General features: G+C 39.2%; 1 protein-coding gene across 1 annotated transcript in view; it reads left to right on the top strand.

The window, feature by feature from the left end:
• Positions 1-795: 795 nt before the first annotated feature.
• Positions 796-22,505, top strand: part of LOC104165869 (disks large 1 tumor suppressor protein-like) — a gene marked incomplete at its 3' end in the record, with an annotated part of 54,002 nt that continues 32,292 nt past the window's right edge. Inside the window, exon 1 of the mRNA XM_009705631.1 lies at positions 796-935. Coding sequence (XP_009703933.1) covers positions 908-935 — 28 coding nt within the window. The remainder of the gene's footprint in view (positions 936-22,505) is intronic.

The raw sequence follows: 22,505 nt of genomic DNA, 5'->3' as shown, positions 1-22,505 counted from the left end.
GCATGAAAGCCGGTGCAAGGAATGAAGCTGGAAGAGGTGTCTGGTGTGGGGGCAAGGGAGCATACGGAAAGGTGGGATGGAGGTGCAGATCCACTCCTTCGGGTAGCAGCAAGCTGTTAGGTCAGCTTGCACTCAAACTTTGGTCAAGCAGGACTTGCCTCTCATTTTTTCTTTTGCCAGGTTTCTGCCTTGAAAGGGACAACAAAATTGGTATGTGCATGAAGTTTGCAGTTTCATGTAGGCACAAAAGACTGTTTTATTAGTTGTTTCATAGTGACGTTTATATAACTTTCTTTTCCTTACAAAATCTCTGAAGACATCTTCACCCTTCCCCTGCAACCAGACCTACAGGCAAGACTGTTGCTGTGCATTACCGTTTTATTACGTATGATCTTTCTGTAGCAAACATCAGTATTAATATTTGAATAGCGATCCATCATATCTCTCCAACAAATAAAGCACAAATGATCTCACTCTGATCTTGTTTACCCTGGGATAAAGCAGGAGTAATTTCACTGGATGCAAGCATTACACCAGTGTAAAGTTTCTGGAGCTAGATGAAAACTGGGAATGGCAAAGAGTAACTGTATAATAAAAAAAATCACCAGGTCATCCTTTGAATGTAAAATATTAAAAGGGTCTATTGTTGACACAAAATTTTTAGATAATGAGTGTGCGCGCTTGGTGGCTCCCCTGCCTCCGTCAGTGTGACACATATTTGAGAGGATCTTGCTCAGTCTGCGCACTGGATTAGAAATCAGCTGTCATTAAGGAGTGTTTCGCAGCGTAAAAGGTTCCTGGGTATGATGGTGTGCACGAGAGGCAGCCGTGGGGATTAAGCTGGCTGGTAACAAGCATTTCTATTTACCAGTCTGGTTAACTTCAGATCAGCCTTCTAAACATTTCCATGGAAACAAGGGAAGTTTTGGTTCACTGTAAGTGGCTTAATTTACTTTCTAACTATATTAAAAATAGAATACTAAACAGAGACAAAACTAACTCTGAAACATGTTTTTGATAATATGATTTTAATCAGTCATGTCATTCAGTGATTGCTTTTCCATACCCCGTGCCTGCAGTTATGGGTGAAGCTTTCGTTGAGCAGTTGCTCCTTGAATCTGCAATGGCATGATCAAAATAAGTCAGGAAAAGAACTGTGGAATAGATGAGGGTCTTAAATCTTTATTTTTGGTAGAAAACTATTCAATGTCTTTGTGAGTTTTCCTGGTTTTTTACAAGGCAAGAAACTTGAGAGTTTGGAATGTGCTTACATCCTGGAAGCTTCTTATATATCTACTATTTTACTGAAATGTCACGTGTAAATTTTGGTATGACAGAATAGTCACTTGTCCAGTCAAAGAGAGAAAAGACATATTGATGTACTCATAGAGAAATGTACTAAAAATGTGTTTTCATTTTGCATCGACATCTTTCAAGTCACATTATAGAAAACTAGTTGTAAGCAGATTTTTTCTTGGATTTATAGGAAGAAGTACAGATTTCTGTACAAATAAAGGTGCAATGGAGTGGAAACATCCTAAACATGTTGTAAAACAGCAAAGTGAGGGGAACTGTAAGCAGGCTCAGGCTGGTGAGGTTCTTGGTCAAAGTGCCTCTCTGTCTCTCAGGATGTGTGCACCCAAAGATGAATTGTTCCTATGACTCAGGAGGTGTTTTCCAGTAGAAGTAATTCTTACTCCTTTAATGTTGATAATTCGTAAGTGTATGAACTGTTTGAACAAAACCAGCTTTAATTATGCATGAATGCTGATCCGTCTGGAAATCAATTTGACTGACTCACACTCAAAATTTAGCATTGTTCTCTGAATTTTGATAACTGAGTTTTTATCTTAAGTTATATTCTTAGAGCAGTCAGAGGCAGCAGGGAAATTGGCCTTGATGTTTATCTGAGCATTGGAAATGAGTATAGCTTTGCATTTATAACACCAGGGAGGAGACTTTCCTTCCCCCTGCAGCATGGAGCTAACAGTGCCGTCCGTGTTAATGCTCAAGTCCTCACAGTGCACTTGTGCAGCTGCAAAGTGGTAAGGTCACCAATTTACATATGGGAAACAGAGACAGAAATACTCCATGGTTTGTTCTATGTCACAAAGGCTTTTTGCAGTTGAGGGAATTAAGTTCATGTTACCTGAAAGCTTGATCTCAAACTTAACTTTTCATATCTTTTCCGTTACTCATCACTTTCATTCACGATGGGTGAGCTTCGTCTATCTGGTCTACCTAAAGAAGCAACAAAGTGTCATCTGCTAAACTCTGGGGCATTCTGATAATAAATCGTAACTAAGAATTTCTGTTTCTATGGAAAACACAGTCAGCCGTAGTTATTAAAACATGCTGTAACAGGTGTCTGGCCTTCCGGCTCTGTTCCATACCTCCCTGGACAGGAATGCGTGCAGCTGACTGCAAGCAGCTGTGTGTGCGCTTGGAGAACTCTGTCTGACGCCTGCAGCTCTGCAAGTGGCTTCCATCAACAGCGGCAGTGGGCAGAGAAATGCAAAGACAATGTGACCGAAATACACTCGTAGGTAACTATAGTACTTGGAAGAAAACCGTGAGAAAACATTGGCAGCGTGGTGGTGTTATTCTAAGGTAGAAAACCTGAACAAACTGGACTCTGGTCCTGCTGACGTATGCTTAAAAGTGAGCATGGAGTATAATGCTTTAAAATGTTTTGAGTTTTTGTATAAAGTCTCCTCGAGCACCTGGAGTCAGGCAAAATAGTAGAAGGAGATTAAGTTTCATATGAAACAAAATGTAGGATGCTTGTCCTCGTGAGTGCAAAGAAAAGGCTTCCAAACAGGAATGCAATGTAGAAAAAATCTCAGAAACCAGAAATCAGTAGTGTGCAATGACACTGTGAGTATCCCCAGATGGGACCATTCATGTGTTTAAAATACACAAGCTTACAGGCTGAGACCCATAATTTTTTAATAATACCCTCTTCCCTTCTCACCACAGAACATAATTTCTCATTTTTAACATGTGTTGCCATAGTGACTTGTTTCTCTGTTAAAGTCTCTTTATGTCCTTAAAAACTGAGGTCCTAAGCCTTCCCTGATAAGTGTGGGGGTTTGGGCTGGGGATAGAATGAAAATGATTTTCTGTGTACTGCAGTCATTTGAGTAGTGCTGCTGAGGTACAGAGAGAGATCATAAGTTTTCATTATTAAATTGTATCAGGAGCAAAGCAAGCTAAGGAAATATTTTGAGTAGAACAACAGAGCACTGGAAAATTATAATGGTCCTCGAATAGTTTAGAAATAGAGAAAACAACTGGGGAAGGTTTAAAATGTGTGGGTTTTTTCTGTGTCAACAACAGGTGTGAGAAAAATGCAAGTCAGTCAGAATCTTGACAATGGATTTTGGAGGCTCTTGCAATTTTAATTATATCCGGGTATCTCAGGCAGAGGCTGACTGTGAAACTATTATATAGAAATATGAAGTATATTAAGCTCCAAGGAAAATGATACTGTCACAGAAGTTGCTGCAAAGAGGGTTTTCTTCGAGGGTTTTCTTCCTACTCATGCAGGCCATAAGGTAACAACAGGAGCAATAAATAGACCTGAGGGCTTTTCTGTATGGGCAACAGGCAAATTTGCAATCCATTCAGTGAAGAGATGGAGCTGATGTTACTTTTAAGTTGAACACAGGTGAACCTGCAAACATGGTGGAATAACGAAAAAAGAGCCAAGACTTCAATCACAGAATTACAGACTCACAGAATGGTTGGGGTTGGAAGATCTGGAGATCATCTAGTCCAACCCCCCTGCCAAAGCAGGGTCATCTACAGCAGGATGCACTGCAATGGAGGTGCACAAAGAGTAGTTGGGTACTGGTTTGTGATCTCCTTCCAGCATGACCCTCTAAGTGTCCGTAGTCTTCAGAGGGCTTTGTGGGGTCCAACGCCATGAGCAGAAGCTGAATGGGGGGACCTCAGTAATGGTGAGGTCTGCTACTTCACCTTGTCCTCTCGTGGCTCTGGGCAGCTCAACATGGGGGACCATCTGCCAGCTCCTTGGAGACCTTTGAGGAACAGGAGGTGCTTTATCCAATGTCTGCACTCTCGTCTCCCACCAGCCCATTTTTGAGCCTGGAATCTGAACTCTTCCCTTCCCCCCCCCCGTAGTTTCCGCTTAGTTTCCGCTGGTATTAATTATTCTTTCCCTCATGGTTTCTTTTCTATTTATCCTTCCTAGAAGGGCTTGGAGGTTTTTCTCTGTGAGAAAAATATCCACCAGATTTGCTAGTCATTTGTAACCAAGCAAACTGCTGGTTAGTCCTCATTGTTGATCAAATCACTAGATTATCCACAAATAAACAGAAGACTGAAACATCTCTCTTTTACAAATTGGTGTCTTGGATTTTCTCTACTACTGGAATTAACTTGTGATGGCAATTATCGTTCCACTTAAAAATGATTAGGTTTATCTTCTACTTAGAAAATATAAATTAGGCGGTTCTCTTTGACGAGATATTCTCAGGAGCACGGGGATGCTAAACTCACTGGTATTGAGAAGATTTCCTATTTATTAGTTTAAAAACTGCTTCTGTAATCTGTCTAGGAATATCTGGGGAAAAAGAACAATTTATGCTTATAGAAAACCATATATTTCATTTTCTAACAAAATGTATCATTTAATTCTAATTGATCTTAAGCATGAATTTCACAAGCAGGAATACCAGTGCTTTGTTTCCTTTTTCTTTTTCATTTAAAAAGGCCTTTGTTGTAGGCCCTTGTCATCAAATGGAAAAACAGCTCTTCCAATTTCCTACTCCCAGTATCAAACATACTTAATTGTACAGGTCCCTGAATAGGTACAAAGTAAGCTGCTACAAAAGCTGAAAGTCTTGTTCAGATACTTCAAAGATTTCTTTCAAAATTTTTTTAAATGTTTTGAGGGCTTCTTTAATACAAGAGTAACCTCTGGCAAAAATTATTAATCTTTGATTTACATTCCTCATTTAATTTGCATTCCTTTTCTAAGTTACCAATTTCTAATTTCATTTTTCAATTTGAATCTCTGAAATAGAGATATGGGGCCAGACTCTTAGCTGATGTAAACTGACTTGTGTTAGTTCCCAACATCTGGGAATCTGGCTTCTTACATCTATAGATTTTCCCAAGTGAGATATTATTGTTTTCATTCTAGAACTTCATTTTCAGTTGCATTAGTAACATCTGGCATTAACTTCATCTTGCTGTGACAGGCAATTGCTAGTTCTGAATGCAGCTGTGAACAAGCACAATATTGTTCACTTCAGTTGAGCTACGTTTGCTTTTAGCATGGCAAACTGTCAGCAGAGAGTTCAAAAAATGATTTAGATTTAACGTTAATGAGGTGATGCTCTGTATTGCTTCACAGCTGTGGTCTTTTCAGACAGTATTAGGAAGCTCCTACCTTCTCCACTTGTGTTTGCAAATCCTATAAAGCAAAACAGCCCATCCTTCCTTCCTCTGAAAGAATGGACTGATGCCAAGAAATAATGAACTAATATAAATCTGACAAATATGGAAAATCTTCTCACTGGTGGTCTGTCTCTATTAACCATTAATCCTAATGGTCTCTGCTGGCAGATATGGATGAATGTCCCTTTAAAAGGCATGACTGTACTCAGAAAAATTGTCTTGGCGAAAAAATCAGCCAGCAACCCTTCTTCATAGTTCCAATTTTTGTATGTTGAGTCACATCTGCCAATTGTAATGCCAATATATTTTTGTCTTAGTGGTCCTGCTGAGCTGGAAACACTTTGAGAGAGGGAACGGAGTTCTAGTCCTTTCCATGTGCTGTTAGTGGAATATTTTACTAACCGTCAGGTGTGAGGCCAAGCGTTGCATCTGGAAATAGACGTTGATGGCATCACTGACTTTGTTACTCTAAGAGCTTTTACACCTGGTTGGAGGAGTTATTATGGAATGGATGCAGCCTCATTTGGACTGTGTACTGAGTTTCAGGGCTGACTTTAAAACCAGTGGTACAGAGTTGTGAAAAGCAGGACAAAGGTGAAGGAGCTGAAGAAATTCATGAAGCAATCTCACACCAGGCACTGACTGCTACCCATGAAGTTTTGCAGAAGTTTGCTGGGTGTAGAGTAAAAATAGATAGAGTAAAAATGGAATAAAATGAGCAAGGAGAAAGCCCAAAGTGTTAGAGAAGATGATCATGTTTTAGGAGACAAATAAAACTCGGATACGGAACATGTACCTAATTTTGTAATAATACGTCTGATATAGCACTTGAGGTTTCTTAAACTGAGACTTCGGAGAACAGTGATGTTGTAGCGTAGCTGAAAGCTACAGAGCAAGAGTAGATGCTCTGGGTGAAACACCACCACTGGCGCTGCAATGTTTACCAAAGATTCAGGTTTCTGCGACGTGAAGTGAAGTCTGCATCCACTGTTCTGTGGTGGGCTTATCCTTAGCAATGTGGGTTAACCTTGGAGCAACTGAGCCAGGGTGACTTTTACCACTGTGCAGGGAGAGAAGAATGGGGCCCATACAGTCACTCTACAACAAGTTTAGAATTGGAGTTTTTCAACTTAAAACTTATTTTCCTTTTTGCAGTTAGGAGAAGGAAGATGAGTGTCTCCTTCAAGCTGGAGGCCTGGTTTTGTTCAACAGTGGGTTTAAATTAACCTCATTATAAGTGGGAGCTTGATGGCTTTTTTAGTGCAGAGATTTGTCTGTTTAGTTAAGATGGCTTCTTCTGTTCAACTGCTGCTAATTAACATCCATCATTAACTGGTCCAGAGCTTGCAGCTCTGTTCATTTAAATGATTGTTAATGGGAACTACAACCACTGCGACATTGGGTTAAATGCCAGTTTAATGAGGATGTGTTGGTTATTTCACTGTAACTGAAACTCTGTTCATCTGTTGAGAGAGATAAAGGTTTCTCGCCTTCCTCAATAAATAATTTGCTGAAACTGTGATCCTGAGTATATTCAATTAAAAGAAAGCCCATCAGCACTAGAGGAATCCATTAGGAAAGTGGGAGTAACAGAGAAATAGAAGAATAATCTTACAAATTAAGTTAGGTAAGAGCACAAATATTTAGCTATTAAAGCCAGTCTTTGGTTTTATTACGAATTTTCAAAAGCTGGTTTCTTCTAAAAGGTGCCATTTCCACAGCTCAAGAAAATGAAGTCTTTATCCACTGAGGCAATGCAGCACAGAGAAGCATCGGCACAACTGTGACAGCCTCTGTTTTTGAATGGCACCTTGCAGATTGAACCAGGGAACTCCAGAGCAGAAGACATTGCCAGCTTGCTTTGCCTGACTGCCTAGTGCAGAACCGGTGAATTATGCAAGCTCTCAACCCTTCCCTCTATGAAGATAAGCCTTACCTTGGTGGTGCAATCCCGTGGAGAGGAAGGGCAGTGCCACTGGCAGGCTACTTTGGCAGTGGCAGTGGGCACAAGGCGACTGTCTGGTAGCATTTATCCAGCCATAGGACCCCAATCCCATTAATTCTTTTCCATCTGTACATTTCCTAGGAGTTATATAAGTAGGAAATTGTAAGTGCATGAAGCCCAAAACATGAACGAATACAGAACAGATGAAGTGAGAGATTTTGTCTTAAAATAAACCTTTCTCTTCTGATTCTGATTTAGGCTTTCTTCAGTCCAACTGGCATGCCTTACCTGCCTTCAACGAAGTCTGCAGTGGGTCTCATCAAGCCAAGTCTCTGTATGAGCCTCTGCCCTCATTGACCTTCAGCTCCTTTTGATGCCATTGACCACACCCTTGTCCCAGGATGTTCTTCCCCTTCAGTGACTCTAATGTCTTTTGAACCACATTTTATGATCTTGTCACATTTTGTCACATTTTGAATCACATTTGTCAAATTTTGGCACTTTTTGTCACATTTTGTCATCTTCTGACCCTCTTCCAGCTGTCTGTGAGGATGCTGCAAAGACCTGACCTTGATCTTCCTGTACTCCTCCTTGTTTCTCGATACTGTTACCCACAAACGCAAATTTATCTTAGCATGTGTATGTTGATGGGTCACAGACTTGCCTGCCTACACCAGGCCATTTTTATTCTGTCCAAACAGTGGTCTGCGGTTGCTTTTCTGATAGGTCTGACTGACATTTAGATATCAATTCAAGCCACCACCAACACAAGACTATTGTTAATATTTTCCATTGCTGTCTCATTTGGTCTCTTTTTGATGACAAAGCCATAAAAGTGAGCTTTCTTGTATCCAGTTTGGTTGGCTCTTGCAAATCTTTCTACATACCTTCTTTTAAGGATGTGGTTTTTTGTAACTGTAACACAGCTAAAAGTCTTATCCAGGCTCTTATTACCTGGCATCTCACTTACTACAAGATTCTTTTTCTGAGCTTTCTCCCATTTAAATTAATTTGAAATTCACATGCAGAGGCATTTTCCTACCCCAGTGCATTGACAATATCACCTTCTTCCTGCTTTCTTCTATTAGTTCCTCCATCTCTGTTTATACAACATAATCTTGTTTTCATTTTGAACAACTTTCTTGTCTCATCCCCACATGGCTTGTCATCTCTTGTTCGTTTTTAAATGTCAGCTCCCATCTTTGATGGGCTGATGATGCCAGCTCCCTTCCTCTTGTTTTTACATCTTCAAATCATCACCTTTCCCGTGCTTACCCTCATGTTTGGAAAGAGCTCTCTGAAACAGCAACAAAGCAACTTTCAAGTGATTTTAGAAGTCTTTTTTTCCTGTGATGCCTTAGAGAAACCTTAACAAGTTGATAGTGTGCCAGGGAAGATCCTTTTCATGCTGATTGATATTTCTTGTATTCCCTGGCTGTCTGGGAGCCTCAGATGTTTTCTGTTTCAAACAGGGATCCTCTTTTTGAGTCACCTATCTCAACAGTGCCCTGGTCCATGATGTGAGGGACACTAAAATAAACCTTGCTTCACTTTAGGCAGAGATGAGGAACCCTCTCAAGCCTGTGTTGCTCTGCCTTTCTCCTTTCCTCCTCCTCCCCAACCTACCCTACAACTCTGTTCATCTCAGGTTCATAATATTGGTGATATAACCAAGACAAGGCCACATCTCCTAGAATCTAGCAGGCTGGGCATCACCTAATGGTAAACAATATAATTTGTTTGATTGCTGTTTGCCATGGTTTCTGTTGGACCCGAGCCAGGTAGAAGTATAAAATAGGTTTTGTACAGCAGTGAAGAATTCTTTGTGGCTTAACTGGTTACAGCAAATGACTTATGAGGGACTGGTGCCTGCAGAGGTTATTTTCACAAGTACCTTCATCTACTTGCCCTCCAGATGTGGGAGAACAGCTCCTGAGCACTGGGGACTTTCTGTGCAGCTTGGAAGATAAGACTCTTTTCAGAAGGTCTGTAGTTGTTCCAAGCCAGCAGAAGAGCACTACCAGAATCCCTTTATATTCTTCACAGAAGAATACAGTCAATATAAAAACTTTGTGTTTTGTCTTAGGTACAATTGAAATAATTTTTTCCCTTAGGTAGCTCTAGCTAGTGACAAACCTGTCCATGGGTATCTCACAGCAGACCCCATCTCATGGCAGATGCCCTCCGCTTCACGGTGCACACAGAGCATTTGTCCAACTACGTGCTGGTTGGTGCCGTAGCTAAGGATGTCTCATAAAGGTGCTGATGATAGGTCTGAGGCTGAATGTCAGTATGTCTTATTTCTAAACAAAACAGACTTTCAGAGGGAGTTGGTTTTATAGAGGGTGTGAAAGAAGGAGGGGGGGCCCTTGATTAGGTTGTTTGAGCAAAGGAATTAGAGAGAAAAATCTCTGAAATTGATACAGGAACACAGCACATGAATTCTTACTGAAGTCAGTGGGGAAGAGTCTAAATTTTTAAATTAAAGGAAAATGCTATCAAAACTGAACTATAAGTCCTCTTGCTTTTTTAAAGTTAAGTCATCTCTTTTTTTTTATCTCCAGAGTGACAAAGCCATTTGGATTTTATTGACCAGTGTGTCTTGATCTGCCTGATGACATTTCCTGAGATTAATGTGTCTGTTTCTTGACAATGCATATGCTTCATGATGCATCACAATTAACCACTGCTACTTGGTATGATAAGGCAGGACTCTTTTTATCTGCAACTGCGTGACTTCTATCTGCATTTCAAATGGCAAGTAAACAGACAGGTCCCCTATCCACTTCTCTCATCTACCTTTTTGAAGTGAAAAAAAAATTGAAATTCATGCTTAGGTTCCCAGTAAGATGCAGCACATTTTGGAGAGCAAATTGGACTGGGAATATAAGCAATGGAAAAACACTAACCAAACCCCACAATGTATAAGATACAGAACACACAAGCATCTCTCGTTATAAGTACTTGACTTTATAGCTTTTTTTTATTTGTGTTGGTAGAAATGTCAATTAATATTTATAAGCTCTCTTTAGTGCATTTGCTAGGGTTTTTTGCTTGTTTTCAGTCTAAATTGTCAGGCTAATGCTGTTGTTCAGGATTGTCAAAGTATGTTTTTTAAACTCAGCAGGAGTCTCACATTTTGACCCAATTCTGCAGGGATGTACCATTGTGCTTAACTTAAAATTGCGAGTGATCCATTTGTCTTTAACATGACTCTTCACATGTGTAAACTTAAGCTTGTGTGCATTTGCCTGAAGCCACAGAGTTTTTGTCATAACTTTACAAACAACTCAGGAACAGGCTCAGTTAGAAATTTTTTACTGTAAAACATTAATACAGATTCAAATTTACCTAACCTTTGTTTAAATAAGTTTGGCACAATTCGGTAATTTTTTTGGATATCACATGACATAAGATGAATTTTGATTTTATCAGTGCTTGGTTCCTCTGCCAGCAGAAGCGGTGACCAGAAATAGAAGTGTCCTTGGCGTATATGTCTCTTTTCTCATAGTGTTTTGGATGCAGATTCCTCCACCCGTGTATGGAGACCTCCAATAGCTATGAGGTGATGATGACTAGGTATCCCTGTTATTAAACTGGAATAGACATGAAACAGTGATCTAAAAATGAAATATATTTGCACATATGTTGAGAGATCATCCAAATTTGCAATCCATTTAGTTCTTTATTGGAAAAGTAAAGACAGAATTTAAGAAATGCTTTGAGCTTCACTTTGTTAATTTATTTTCTTGCTTTCTTCTTTGTTTCCTCCCATATATGCCCTAACCCCCTTGATAATTTTATTTGCTTCTGGTCTTTATAAGGTCCCTTGCTGACAGCTAATTTTCCCTTCTCCAGGGAGGTTTTCAGCTGAACCTTGCTACTCTGGATGTGTGTAATGTATCTGAATAGTATAATCTATATCACAATAAAAACAAAATAAATGTCACAATTGATATATCTTTAATAGTCAGGGACATGGCATCATTGTAGAAGGTACAATGAAGACTTCTGCTCCATGCACATTTGTAATAAGAAAAGTTGACAGGATGTGAGAATCCCTAAAGAATGGGATAGTAAACAACACAAAGGTTTTTATAAAGCCTTTTACATAAATCAGTTGGTGAAGCCTATTTTAATAGGACTGGCTTTTTTTATTGCAAAAAGATATCAGAGCTTGAGGAGTATGATGGAGCTGAATGAGGTGAAACATTCTGATATGAAAAGGAATTGAATGAATTGAGATTTTGCATTTAGGAAAGAGACAAATAAGAGGAAAATGGATAAAAGGATCCAAAACCACAAGAAAGAAGTTGAAATCTTTTTTCCTTTTGACATGAAAAAGGCTATTTTACACAATTAAAAACTGAAAATTGTGAAACTATGGAAGCAATTTTTTTATAATGGAAAGTGGCCACAGGAAGAAATCCAAGCCAAATAAAGCAAACAAAAAAAGAGATTGCATATTTTATGTGTGCATCAAAAATATCCAGAGTTATTATTGAGGGAAAGGATCTGAAATTTCATGCTTCACGGCTTGAGCCTACCACCAGCAGGGACAGGGATGGGTACAGACTATGCCCCATCTGCCCATCAAGAAGTTTTTATGCTTCTCCCTAATGAGTCTCTGACTGGTCACAGTCCGATTCTGCAGAGTTGGGACTGGGCTTGCAGGTTGGTGGTCTGGTACTGTATTGTAGTCCCTGTGAATGGTTAAACAAGAAATCCCTAATGAGACGTGAAGCTGCTTTAATTGAGTGCTGAAATTTATTTTCCTGTAGTATAAATTAATAAAGCAGACTTGAAGTGTATGTAAATTATTTATTATTTTTGGCTGGTTGTCAGGATAGCCCTCTTCTGCAGATAAACAGAAACAAACAATGATCTTAAACTTTTAATGCAATGAATTCACTTACTACTCTATTTAACCAAATATTAAACTCAGAAAAAATACTCCAAAATAAATAACAAACTTATTTGATCTATGCTTTCTGTCTTTGAGAAGTGGGATACAAAGACAAAAATTTAACCAAGCACTCCTGAACTTCAGTTCCACCTCTGCCTTTTGTAGGAATCTTTTTCTGAGCAAATTGCTCAGTCTTTGGGCCTGTCTCCACATGGCTTGTACTTCCAAGGCCCAGAACTGAAGACACTGCTTTTCAACTTAAGCATACTAGGTGAAAATCTAAATTTAAATAGACAGGTACTTTGATAGCTTTTTCCACAAAACCATTAGATTGTGGATGATCTGGATTCAAGGTAATGTGCTTAAATTTTTGCAAAGCATTTAAACTCCGAACAATCAAATTGTGACCCGTTATTTATCTTTAGCACATCTGGTATGCCAGGTCCAGCATGTAGTCTTTTACATGCTTATCTGTATATGCAAAGCTAGAGATTTCATTTTTGTATTTTCTAATAATGCTATTTCTATATAGTCGGACTAGTAAATCCAAATCAGTGCATGAATATTTCTGGCATAGGCAAGCATCTTAATATCTACTTAGATCTGCAATTTCTTGAATTATCATGATGGGATCTATTGTCAGATAGTTTCCCTTTTTTTTTTTTTCAAGTTTCACATCATTCTAATATTACTGAATAAAATACTAGCTACAGCATAAAGTTCTTTCAATATTATTAAAAGAATTGTGGTGATAATTTATCAAATAAGCTGTCAATATCTGGTATTATTTTTGGAGAGTCTCACTGTAGCACTGGCAGACAAAAGCACCTGCAATAGGAAAGTTTTCTTGACCACGTGTGCATGCATACATCAGACTCAGAGGTTTGTTCCACTTGTTGACGTTTGTGTCTGAGCACTGCAGAGACATTTCTAGGAACACTTATGACAGGACAATTGAGTTCCGTCATCTTTATCTTAGATTCTGTTGACAGCTTTCCAATGCCATTAAAGACATCACAGAATTGATTTTTCTACCTTCGTAGGCTTCTGTCCTACAGCATAAGCTCTCATAATGAGCCTGAGCATTTGCCATGTCTTCAGCCCTTGAATCATTTCCCTGAAACAATTACAAACCTTATCTTTTCAAGATTTTCCTTTATCCTTATGTCAAACTCATATAAGCCTACAACTAGAATAATTTCTCCACAGCATTATCTGTGGTTACTCGTCTGTATTGAGTGCAAGTATGTTTTCTCTTCAGATGGTTTACTGTAACTTCAGCTATCCCATTAAGCTGCCCAGCCACAGTGAGCTAATCAGTAAAAACTCACTGCAGGCATTGAATGTAAATGCCTCTTCAACAATGCCATGGTAGCAATTTGCTTCTTTGTAGTACATTCGGGCTTCTGTTTCTTGCAAATGTGGAAGGTCTTTCCAAAGGTGACAGAGCTAAGAACTGGTTTTGGTCTGTTCTGGTTCAGCCCTCCACACTGGTTTTGCAAATTCCTTCTATTCGCAGTCTGTAGATTCCTCTGGAGAGATTTTTCTGGTCTTGTCCACTTTGTCTTCTTTTCCTTCCAAAACATGCACTTGGGTTTATTTGTGGTCTGAAATCTTGGCAATGTTCTCTCTTTTTTCTGGAGTTTGGATTAGGAATTCCTCGCATTCTTCCCCCCCCGCCCCGATTTGGGGCTCTTATTCCCAATGCAATCTGAACTCCAGAACTAGGAATTTCACAAACCCTCTGAAATTGCATGCTTACCTCAACAGTATCAAATCTATTATAAATTATTCAACTATTTCCTCTTTCCTCTGAGTTCTCTTATGAAATGTATCTCTCTCAATAGCTTCATTTGTGTCTAGGAGCTCAATATTCATGTCTGTGCTTCACATTCTGATAAGTGATTTTCTCTGCCTCAGTCACAGGCTCATGTACAAATCTAGTACATCTGTGATTGAAGTAATCCAGAGAAAATCTGCCTCTTCTTATCTGTGCTTGCCAAACTCTTGCTTTCACTTTTGTGTTTCCTCCTGTATTTCTGGAGAGCTCCAGTTACTCGAGAGTTTTTACTGCTCCTTTTCTTATTCACCACTTGTAGATGTAATCTTCAATTTCTGTAGCTGTACCCTCAGTGTCAGACTGTCGAGGATGTCTGTCTGTATGTGTGCGCCATAAATTTTAAAATCTGAGTTAGGGTCTTAAGTACTGAATCTTAAATAAATAAAGCAAGAAAGTTAATAGATGCTAGAGAAAACCGCTTCTGGAGAAGAAAAAAGGATTATATATGGGTTTATACCATACACTAATCAGTCTGTATCAGAGTGTTTCACGGATGTAATTTCTAACACTGAGAGACTAAAAGGTCCAATTATCAGTATAAAACAACAAAAAGACTATTTACTCATATTTTTAATTTAAAGTTTTGTGCATGGTTTTATGCAAATGTGTTCATAGCACCAAGACTGAAGCTCTTATTCTTATAGAGAGAAAAATTTCAAGGAGAGGTCAATAGTAGACAGCAGACACTGGGAATTTTGAAGAAGGAAATCTTTTTCTTGTAGAAAATACTAATTAGACTGGATCCAGCAAGTCAGGTGCTTGCATGGGATCTGGCCTTAACTCTTTGCAGCTTGAGCAGCACCTGCCTATGCACTTATCCCCTTTCTTATCTTTCATTTAATACTGTGCTGGGCAACAGTTGGTACCCAGCATGTTTCTAGTGTCCCTGTGTCGCTGCCCTGGTTAATTGGCAAGCAGCTCATCCTCTATACGATTCCTACCATCCTGGCAAAGAAGCATCAGGCGACTTCAGGGAATTGCGCATCCCGCCTGCGGGAGAGCAGAAAAGCCCCAAATTACTTTTTGATTCTTTACATTTTGATTTTCTCTGACTCCCAGCATTATTCTGGCAGTCAAATTTTTGGTGCCATTTGTAGTGAGAAAACATTACATGTGATGACGGATTTCCATTTTCCAGACAGCTAAGTCTGTGAATGGGTCTTGGAGGCTATATTTGTGGTCTGTCTTTGGGAAAATATTTTGGAAACATCTGTAAAACTCTATTTCAAACGTGTGTTTTTCAACTCATTAAAGAAGAATACATTCACCAAACTAAACTGAAAAAAAATCCCAACCCTCAAACAGCTTAGGATTCATAATTAGGAGATGTGTTTGCAAAAAGCAAAAAAGATTTGCCTCTATTGGTTCCCAAAAAGATTCATGTGATTTTGGGGAGAATGAGAGCGTTTATTGTTTCTTAACAAAACAGTATCATGTGAGGTTGAATCATCTTCTTGAATACTTCCATTACATGGCAGAGTGCTATTTGAGTTATGGACAGTCACTGACATGGCATTTAGAAAAAGCTGCTAAAGAAAAATCTCTTTTTAAACGTGAACTGGTGGCAACTTTCAGGCCATAGGTTCTAATAAATGAACAGTGTATGTGAAAGATCATGAACTGTTAATAATATCTTGCACATAAACTTTGCTATTTTTCAGCTAGGCATGTTTCCAATGCTGTCAGTTTATATTTAACAAAGATTTTTGACAGCTTGTCTTTTAGATCACATTATTCTAGAAGCAGCTTATTTATAATGAACATGATCTGAAATATTAAATGTGTGATAACACAAAAAAAAGGAGTTTTGGAGATTTTTGATTTAAGTCTTAAATAATGACTAAAGAAGAAAATGAAGTGTTATGGCTTGCTCCTTTTTTTTTTTAATAAACACTTTTTCCCGGTCCTGGACAGGTCCTTAAAGGGCCATGTTCTTTGCCTGTTCTATGCAGGACCAGGACACACGTGAAATAAAAGCAGATCAGCAATATGAACACCAAGGGGAGAGAGGTGACCACTAAGTTAGTGCTTGATTTAATTCTGTCTTAGCTCTGTTCCAAAGATTCTTGGGTTTACGTGGCTGCTGCTGTAGCAGTGATGCTTCAAGTTCAGTTTGGAAAAGCAGAATCTAGTGTTAATTAAATAATTGCCATTCCCATACTCAGTTACAACCCCTTCCTGCCCACTTTCCTTCAATCCATTGTGAAAGCTTAATTTTTTCACTCTGGCTCCTCTATAGACGAGTTCTTCAACACTGAATGTACTTAGCACTAAGAAGACTATTTGCTTTTATTTTTAATCTAAGTAGAACAGCTTTGCAACCCTTTCACAAGTGGCGGGGTTGGCTGTGTCCCTTATGCATACAAATGCAGTTCTGTGTGCATTAGCCCAAGGGCATAATATAAAGATTCTCCGCAGTTTTACCCAGACACCACTGTCTTACCAATATAGATCCCCAACATGATGGGTTTCCTCAGAGTGAAACAAGATTCTGATAAAGAACAAATCAATTTACTTATCTGTTTTATAAGCTTAAGCATCATGAGCCCTTTGCACAAATACTGAATACAGTTCAAAGGAGCTCCCATAATCTTAAAATTTATGTCTAAAGCCATAGTTTAGTTCACTTCAGCTAGTAGAAAATTTTTTAAGGATTTCATCTCATAAAAATGAGTTCAGGCTGATAATATTGCTCATGTGCACAAATATCTGTTATAACTGAGCCCGAAGATAATATCATGTTAATCAAATGAGAAAGTTTCTGTAATTCATGTTATTTATTATGTCTATCTCCAGTAGTGTAGTTTACAAATATACTGTGGAAGCCAGGGGCTCAGGTTGTGTTATGATTTGCTTAAACCAAAACTCACCCTCCTCCTTTTATCAGTTTTAAATTTCTCACCATTGAGGACTGCAAGCTATTCCCTTCTTTTAACAGGGTAAATCCATCACTTCATTAATCATTCAGCAACCTGAGCTCCATCGTGGCAGCGGGCAGGCTGCTCTGTGTCAGACCGTTCTCCTGCTGCCCTTGACTGTTTCACCAGCAGTATAGCCCTACTGATATTTGTAGCGGGTTGAAGTGGTTCCTTATAAGCAACAAAAGTCCCATTCTTGGTCATAACAGAGCAATTTCTCCAGTTTGCCCTTGCTGTCAAAATTTCTCAGGGCTCTGACCTGTGCAGGCACCGATAGCTGATGTAGATGAAATGGTTACAGCCTGCAGGTATGTCCTCCCAGCTCTTGCCCGAAGGTTCATAGCTTCTGCTGAACACTCATGGGGCAGCAGGATGGGATCTGTTCCTTGTGGGCAAGCAAACGGAATTGGCAGCCCCTTCAACCTCTCCGTGTGGATCTTCCCTGGGTCATACCAGACTTTGTACGCATGGTCTTCAGGCTTGGAAACTTGCTTAGCAGCTACTTCTCTTTTCTGTCACATCAGTCAAGGCTCCTGAGCAGCCATGTGGGTTTTGCTGATTGATCAGTCGAGCTTGTTCCTATGACTTAATGACTGGGATTATGTCACTTGGCATTTGGTTCATCAGCATTAGCTTTCAGCTGTGGCTTTTTTTGGGGAAACAAACCACTGAGAATAGTAGTCCAACATAACGCACTGCTTTCCATAATGTTCATTAGGTGTCTCCACATGCTGGTGGCTCGTGGGTACTTTAATTACATCTTCTCAATTAACAGCGGTGCGCTCTGCATGCGTTCATTGAATGGAGTCCCAGATTTCCATATTGAGCACAACACCATAGCACTTTTACTTTGTGCGAGAAATTCTTATTACTTGGAAGAACTTGTACGCTTGCAGACCACTATTTGTCAGTTGCCGCATCTGAACCTTAATTAACGTTGCATTTGTAAGTAGATAATATATACAAAATGGTAATTCTGAGCCCATAACCACCTGGCATGTTCTTTCCTACCACTGTGCAGCTACTCTGTTTGCAATGCAGAACAGTAAGAGAAATTATAAGTAAATTAAATATACAAGCATAATGCCGTCTTTAAGCTTTGTTGTTTGCAGCCAAAGCTGCTGCTGGGTCCCTTGTTAGAGCACTAAGTTTTCTCCAGTTGTCTAACTTGTTCTGTCTTGGGTTTGTAAGTATGTCTAGGGATTATTTGCTGCCTGAATCATTATCCTGCAATTTGACAGAGCCTCACAGGGAGAAGTCAGCTTCGCACAACATCAAGGACAGGTTTTGCTGTGCATGGGTGGGTGGTAATAGGATTAATCTCAATCTCCTTTCCTCCCCTCCTCATTTTTGTTTTCACATGGGCTTTACCATTGCAGTGTTGACTAGCACCTGCAGACCTCCTGGCAACACCACATCAGCACTCTTCTACCCTAACTCACCTATAAAGGCTGGTTTCATGTGGCAAGCCCCATTTTTATTAGCTATGGTAGACCTTCAAATTAAAATGACAAGTCATGACATCATGAACAGGTGAATTAAATCCAAACTAGGTCCCATTACTAGAGCTTGCCCTCATAATCTTCCATGCAATTATCTGCACAGTATACCTTTTAGACATCCCCTTTTTGAGACACTGGAGCACAAAAAGGATTTAAGTGTCTATCTTGGGTTTTTTGCAGAGTTCGTTGTGCAAAAAACTGCCTCCACCTTGGCAGGGCTCACAGTAAGATCACGCTTACAAGGCATGAAGGGCACTCAACATCACAGAGGTGACCACTGAACATTGAACTTGACTTCATGGAGCTAGGGCTCGCTTAGCAGCAGGGAGTCTCTCTGTGTTTTTCCATAGGCTTTTGTGTGTATTTTACACCCCTTTCCCCACTCTCTCTCTGTACTTCTGGGAAAGGTGTGGTGCTGTAGGTATAGAAGATCTACCTCTGCCAGTGTCAACAAAGGAGACAAAAATCTGGTGTTTTAAAATTTGTAACCTACACATGGTGAAGCTGCTATCAGGAGACAGGTTTGCAAGCCCTCGTTATGTTTGTCTGCCTTCAGAGAACTTTTCAATAATTTATTTCAGATAATTAGTATTTATTAATTCTGTTCTTACATCCAAGATATAATTTGAAATCTTTCCTCTTAATTTTAAAAAATGAGGTTCACTTCCTGACGTGATTTTAAATAATGAATTGAATTGTACCTTCTGACATGATTTATCGTTCCGAGAACTGATAGAATATCATTATCTTCTTAGAACAATGCCTGGCTTTTTCTTACAGCAAGCATAGCAAAAGGAATATAATAAGACAGCTTAGCCTATCATGTTTGATTTCATCAAAGCATGATAGAAATACTAACAAATTGATCTTCACAGCCTTAGCGTGCACTAAATAAGTAGTTATAACACATTGAGTGAATTACCAAGGCCAATAGAGTGAGTTAGTAGCAGAATCATTGTTAAAGCTCTGTTTCCCTGATATCTGTCTGCTTTGGTTTCTTAGGGACAAAAAGTATTCTTTGTATCAATATTTGTATTGTGCTAGAAACAATACTTAAGGAAAGTGCATTGTCTTCCAGGTTTTATGAGTGTTTTTCACTTCCACTCCACAATTTAAGTTTATTTTAACAGCAAAAAGAATTAGCAGCAGACTTCTGTAGCAGTGTCTTTCTGTACTGTCCTCAATCTCCAACTGTGACTTCAGAGCATTAATTCAGAAGTTATCCCTAGAAATTGTTTTGAAATAAAACTTGTAAAATTAATTTTGTTCAACTATCGTTACTAAGAAGTTGATGTTTTCAGATGGCTGATTAACAGTGCATGTTCTTTAAAAGCTAATCTTGTATTACTGCAGAACTATGGAAAGAGAAGACCTAGAACACCGAAACTGGTCCTAGATCTTTGTCTACTAACAGAGAAAACAAATCAATAAAAATATGAAAAGTGATGCAAATACCACAACCAGACTTTTGTCCAAGAACAAGTTCTGACTGCAAGGAAAGAAGTGCAATCAAAATTCCTGAAGTCCAATCAGGTTTTCAGTATTGCCTTCTTACCTGAAGGATGCTCAGACTGGGATGTAGTTCCAGGTTAGGACATCTGCCTTTAGGTGTTAACACAAGCACTGTCTCAGCTCCCACTGTCATGGACAGAGGTTGAGTCAAACAGTTGGCAAAGCAACTGAGGTGGCTGTGTTCCCAGAGACAGCTGATTCACCCTCTACCTTCCATGTAAGCCAGGAGTCTCATGTTGTCTTAGATACCTGCCCAACCTTCATTCACATCTCCAGAAAGGCCAGCTCTCTGTAAGTCCCGTGCCGTTATCTGCCAACCTTCTGGCTTTAGCACATATGGGTGCAAACCGATCTCTGCTGCTCCAGCTATCAGCATCCATGATACCCAGCCTAGCCTTTGCAGCAGATATGACAAACTTACTTTGTCTCCAGAACACATCTCAATTCGTAGGAAGGCTTGATAGGAATCCCTAAAGTTTGCGACCTATATTTAATCCTCCAGCTGTTTTAATGTCAGGAGGTTGACAATGTTACCCTTGTCTGTCCCCTCCAAAGCCAGCTTGATTTAGCAATTCTGTGTCTAAGACAGTTGTTCTGAGCTCCTGCTATGCCTTAAGTTAAGATGGGATCTTCCTCTGTCAGTAGCCCGCTATTATGTGGATCTGTACTAATTTTTTCCTTTGTTTTCTGTGATAAGACACTGGGGCACATGACATGCCAATTCACAGGCTGTGGGTCACTTCCTTCATTAGCATTTATATAATGCCTTTTAATTAGCGTATCCCTTTCTGCTTCCTTGGGTTTTGCTGCTAGATGTTTTTAAAGATGCTGCAGTAAAACTTTACGAATGATTTCTCTTGAAAAATTATATTTTGTTAATAAGCACAGTACTATGCTCATAACATTAATTTCCCTGTGATAAAGATCAAACATGGTATAAAAAATGGTGAATTTGGGAACATAATTTTTTGTAAAACATTTCCTCCTGCTATCCTAATGCCCACTGTAAACCTTAGGGAGGTGAGAGGCCCTCATCAGGACACAACACAGAATTACTTCCTTGGAAGAGTCAGTGAAAAAAATTTGCAAAATTATTTTGTCCCTGCCCATGGCAGGGATGTTGGACTAGATGATCTTTAAAGGTCCCTTCCAACCCAAACCATTCCATGATTCTATGATTCATGAATAAATACATAAGTTCATACTGAGTGAAAAACTATATTACTGAAGTTAAAAAGAACTTGTACCGAGTCCATAAACCAATCAATTACATGAGAATGGAGATAACGAGAACAGTAAAAAGAATCTAGACCTGCAAGGACTTGTGTAATGGATACAAGATTTTCTTCTTCTGATGGAGACCAGCAAATGTCAATGAATTTACATGAAGTTTCTTAGCTGTTACTAAAGCCATGAGAACATAAAGTGAAACAAATTCAAGCATGACCAATGAAGTCTTTTGATGTTCATGGAAACCAGCAATACAAGGTTAGACCAATTAGTGCAATGACTGTAAATGTTAAGTGTAGACAACTAAAGTCACAGTCACTCCGGTGAAAGGATTCATTTAAACTATAATTTATTACATCAGAGTAGCAAGCTTAAGGATTGCACTAGACATTGTGGCAAATATGTTCAAGGGTCATAAGCCAGAGTTTATAAAAGTACAACCTGTAATAATTTAAACTGGTATAGAAACATTCATTCAAAGTGTTTAACAAACATTAATTAATTAAGCTGTGCAACACCCCACTGTGAGCCTAGGGGTAAGTCAAAGCATTCGTATCTCAATTTTACAGAAGGTTAAGCTGAAGTGCAGAGAGATTGATTTGCCTGAGGTCACACAGCAAGTCAGTGGAAAAACAGCAAATAGAATCCTCAGTCTGAAGTTCTCATTTCCCTGTTTTTACCACTTACATTACACTTCCCACTAGTAAAATGAAGGGGAAGAAAGAGGCGGCTGAAGTGGTGAGACTTAGAATATAGTTAACCTAGTTTTCTACACGTGTTCTTGCTTTTTTTTCTGCAGCTTAGGAAAATATCAAAGGGGTAGGCTGGTTTTAAATTATTTGGAACTTTATTCCTTCTCCATCTATCCTTTGCATGCTTTCTTTTAAGTGCAAACATTCAAACACTTGATATCTTCAGAATTAAATATAGCTGGGCAGTAAGAGGCAACTCTCTTGAGTTTTCCTAAAAATGCTCTTATATTGCTTTGGAAAAGCCTGTCTGATTTGGTTTTCTTGCTCTTGGAGTTCCTAGTGGATCACTCTGTGAAGCCTTACACAAGAATAAACCAATTTATCATTACTGCATTTTTCAGGTATGGCTCATCAGGATTTCCTTAGGGTGAGGGCTGAGTGTAAGAGATTCCCACTCCACTCAGTGACAGACTCAGTGGGGTAAAAGAGGGAAAATGCTGGGAAAGGCATGAGACTAACGTGTGACGTTTCTT

Source organism: Cariama cristata, unplaced genomic scaffold, assembly GCF_000690535.1.
Source record: "Cariama cristata isolate BGI_N322 unplaced genomic scaffold, ASM69053v1 scaffold8600, whole genome shotgun sequence".
Classification (NCBI taxonomy): domain Eukaryota; kingdom Metazoa; phylum Chordata; class Aves; order Cariamiformes; family Cariamidae; genus Cariama; species Cariama cristata.
The sequence above is the reverse complement of the archived record's forward strand: the minus strand, read 5'-3'. Positions and strand labels throughout refer to the sequence as shown.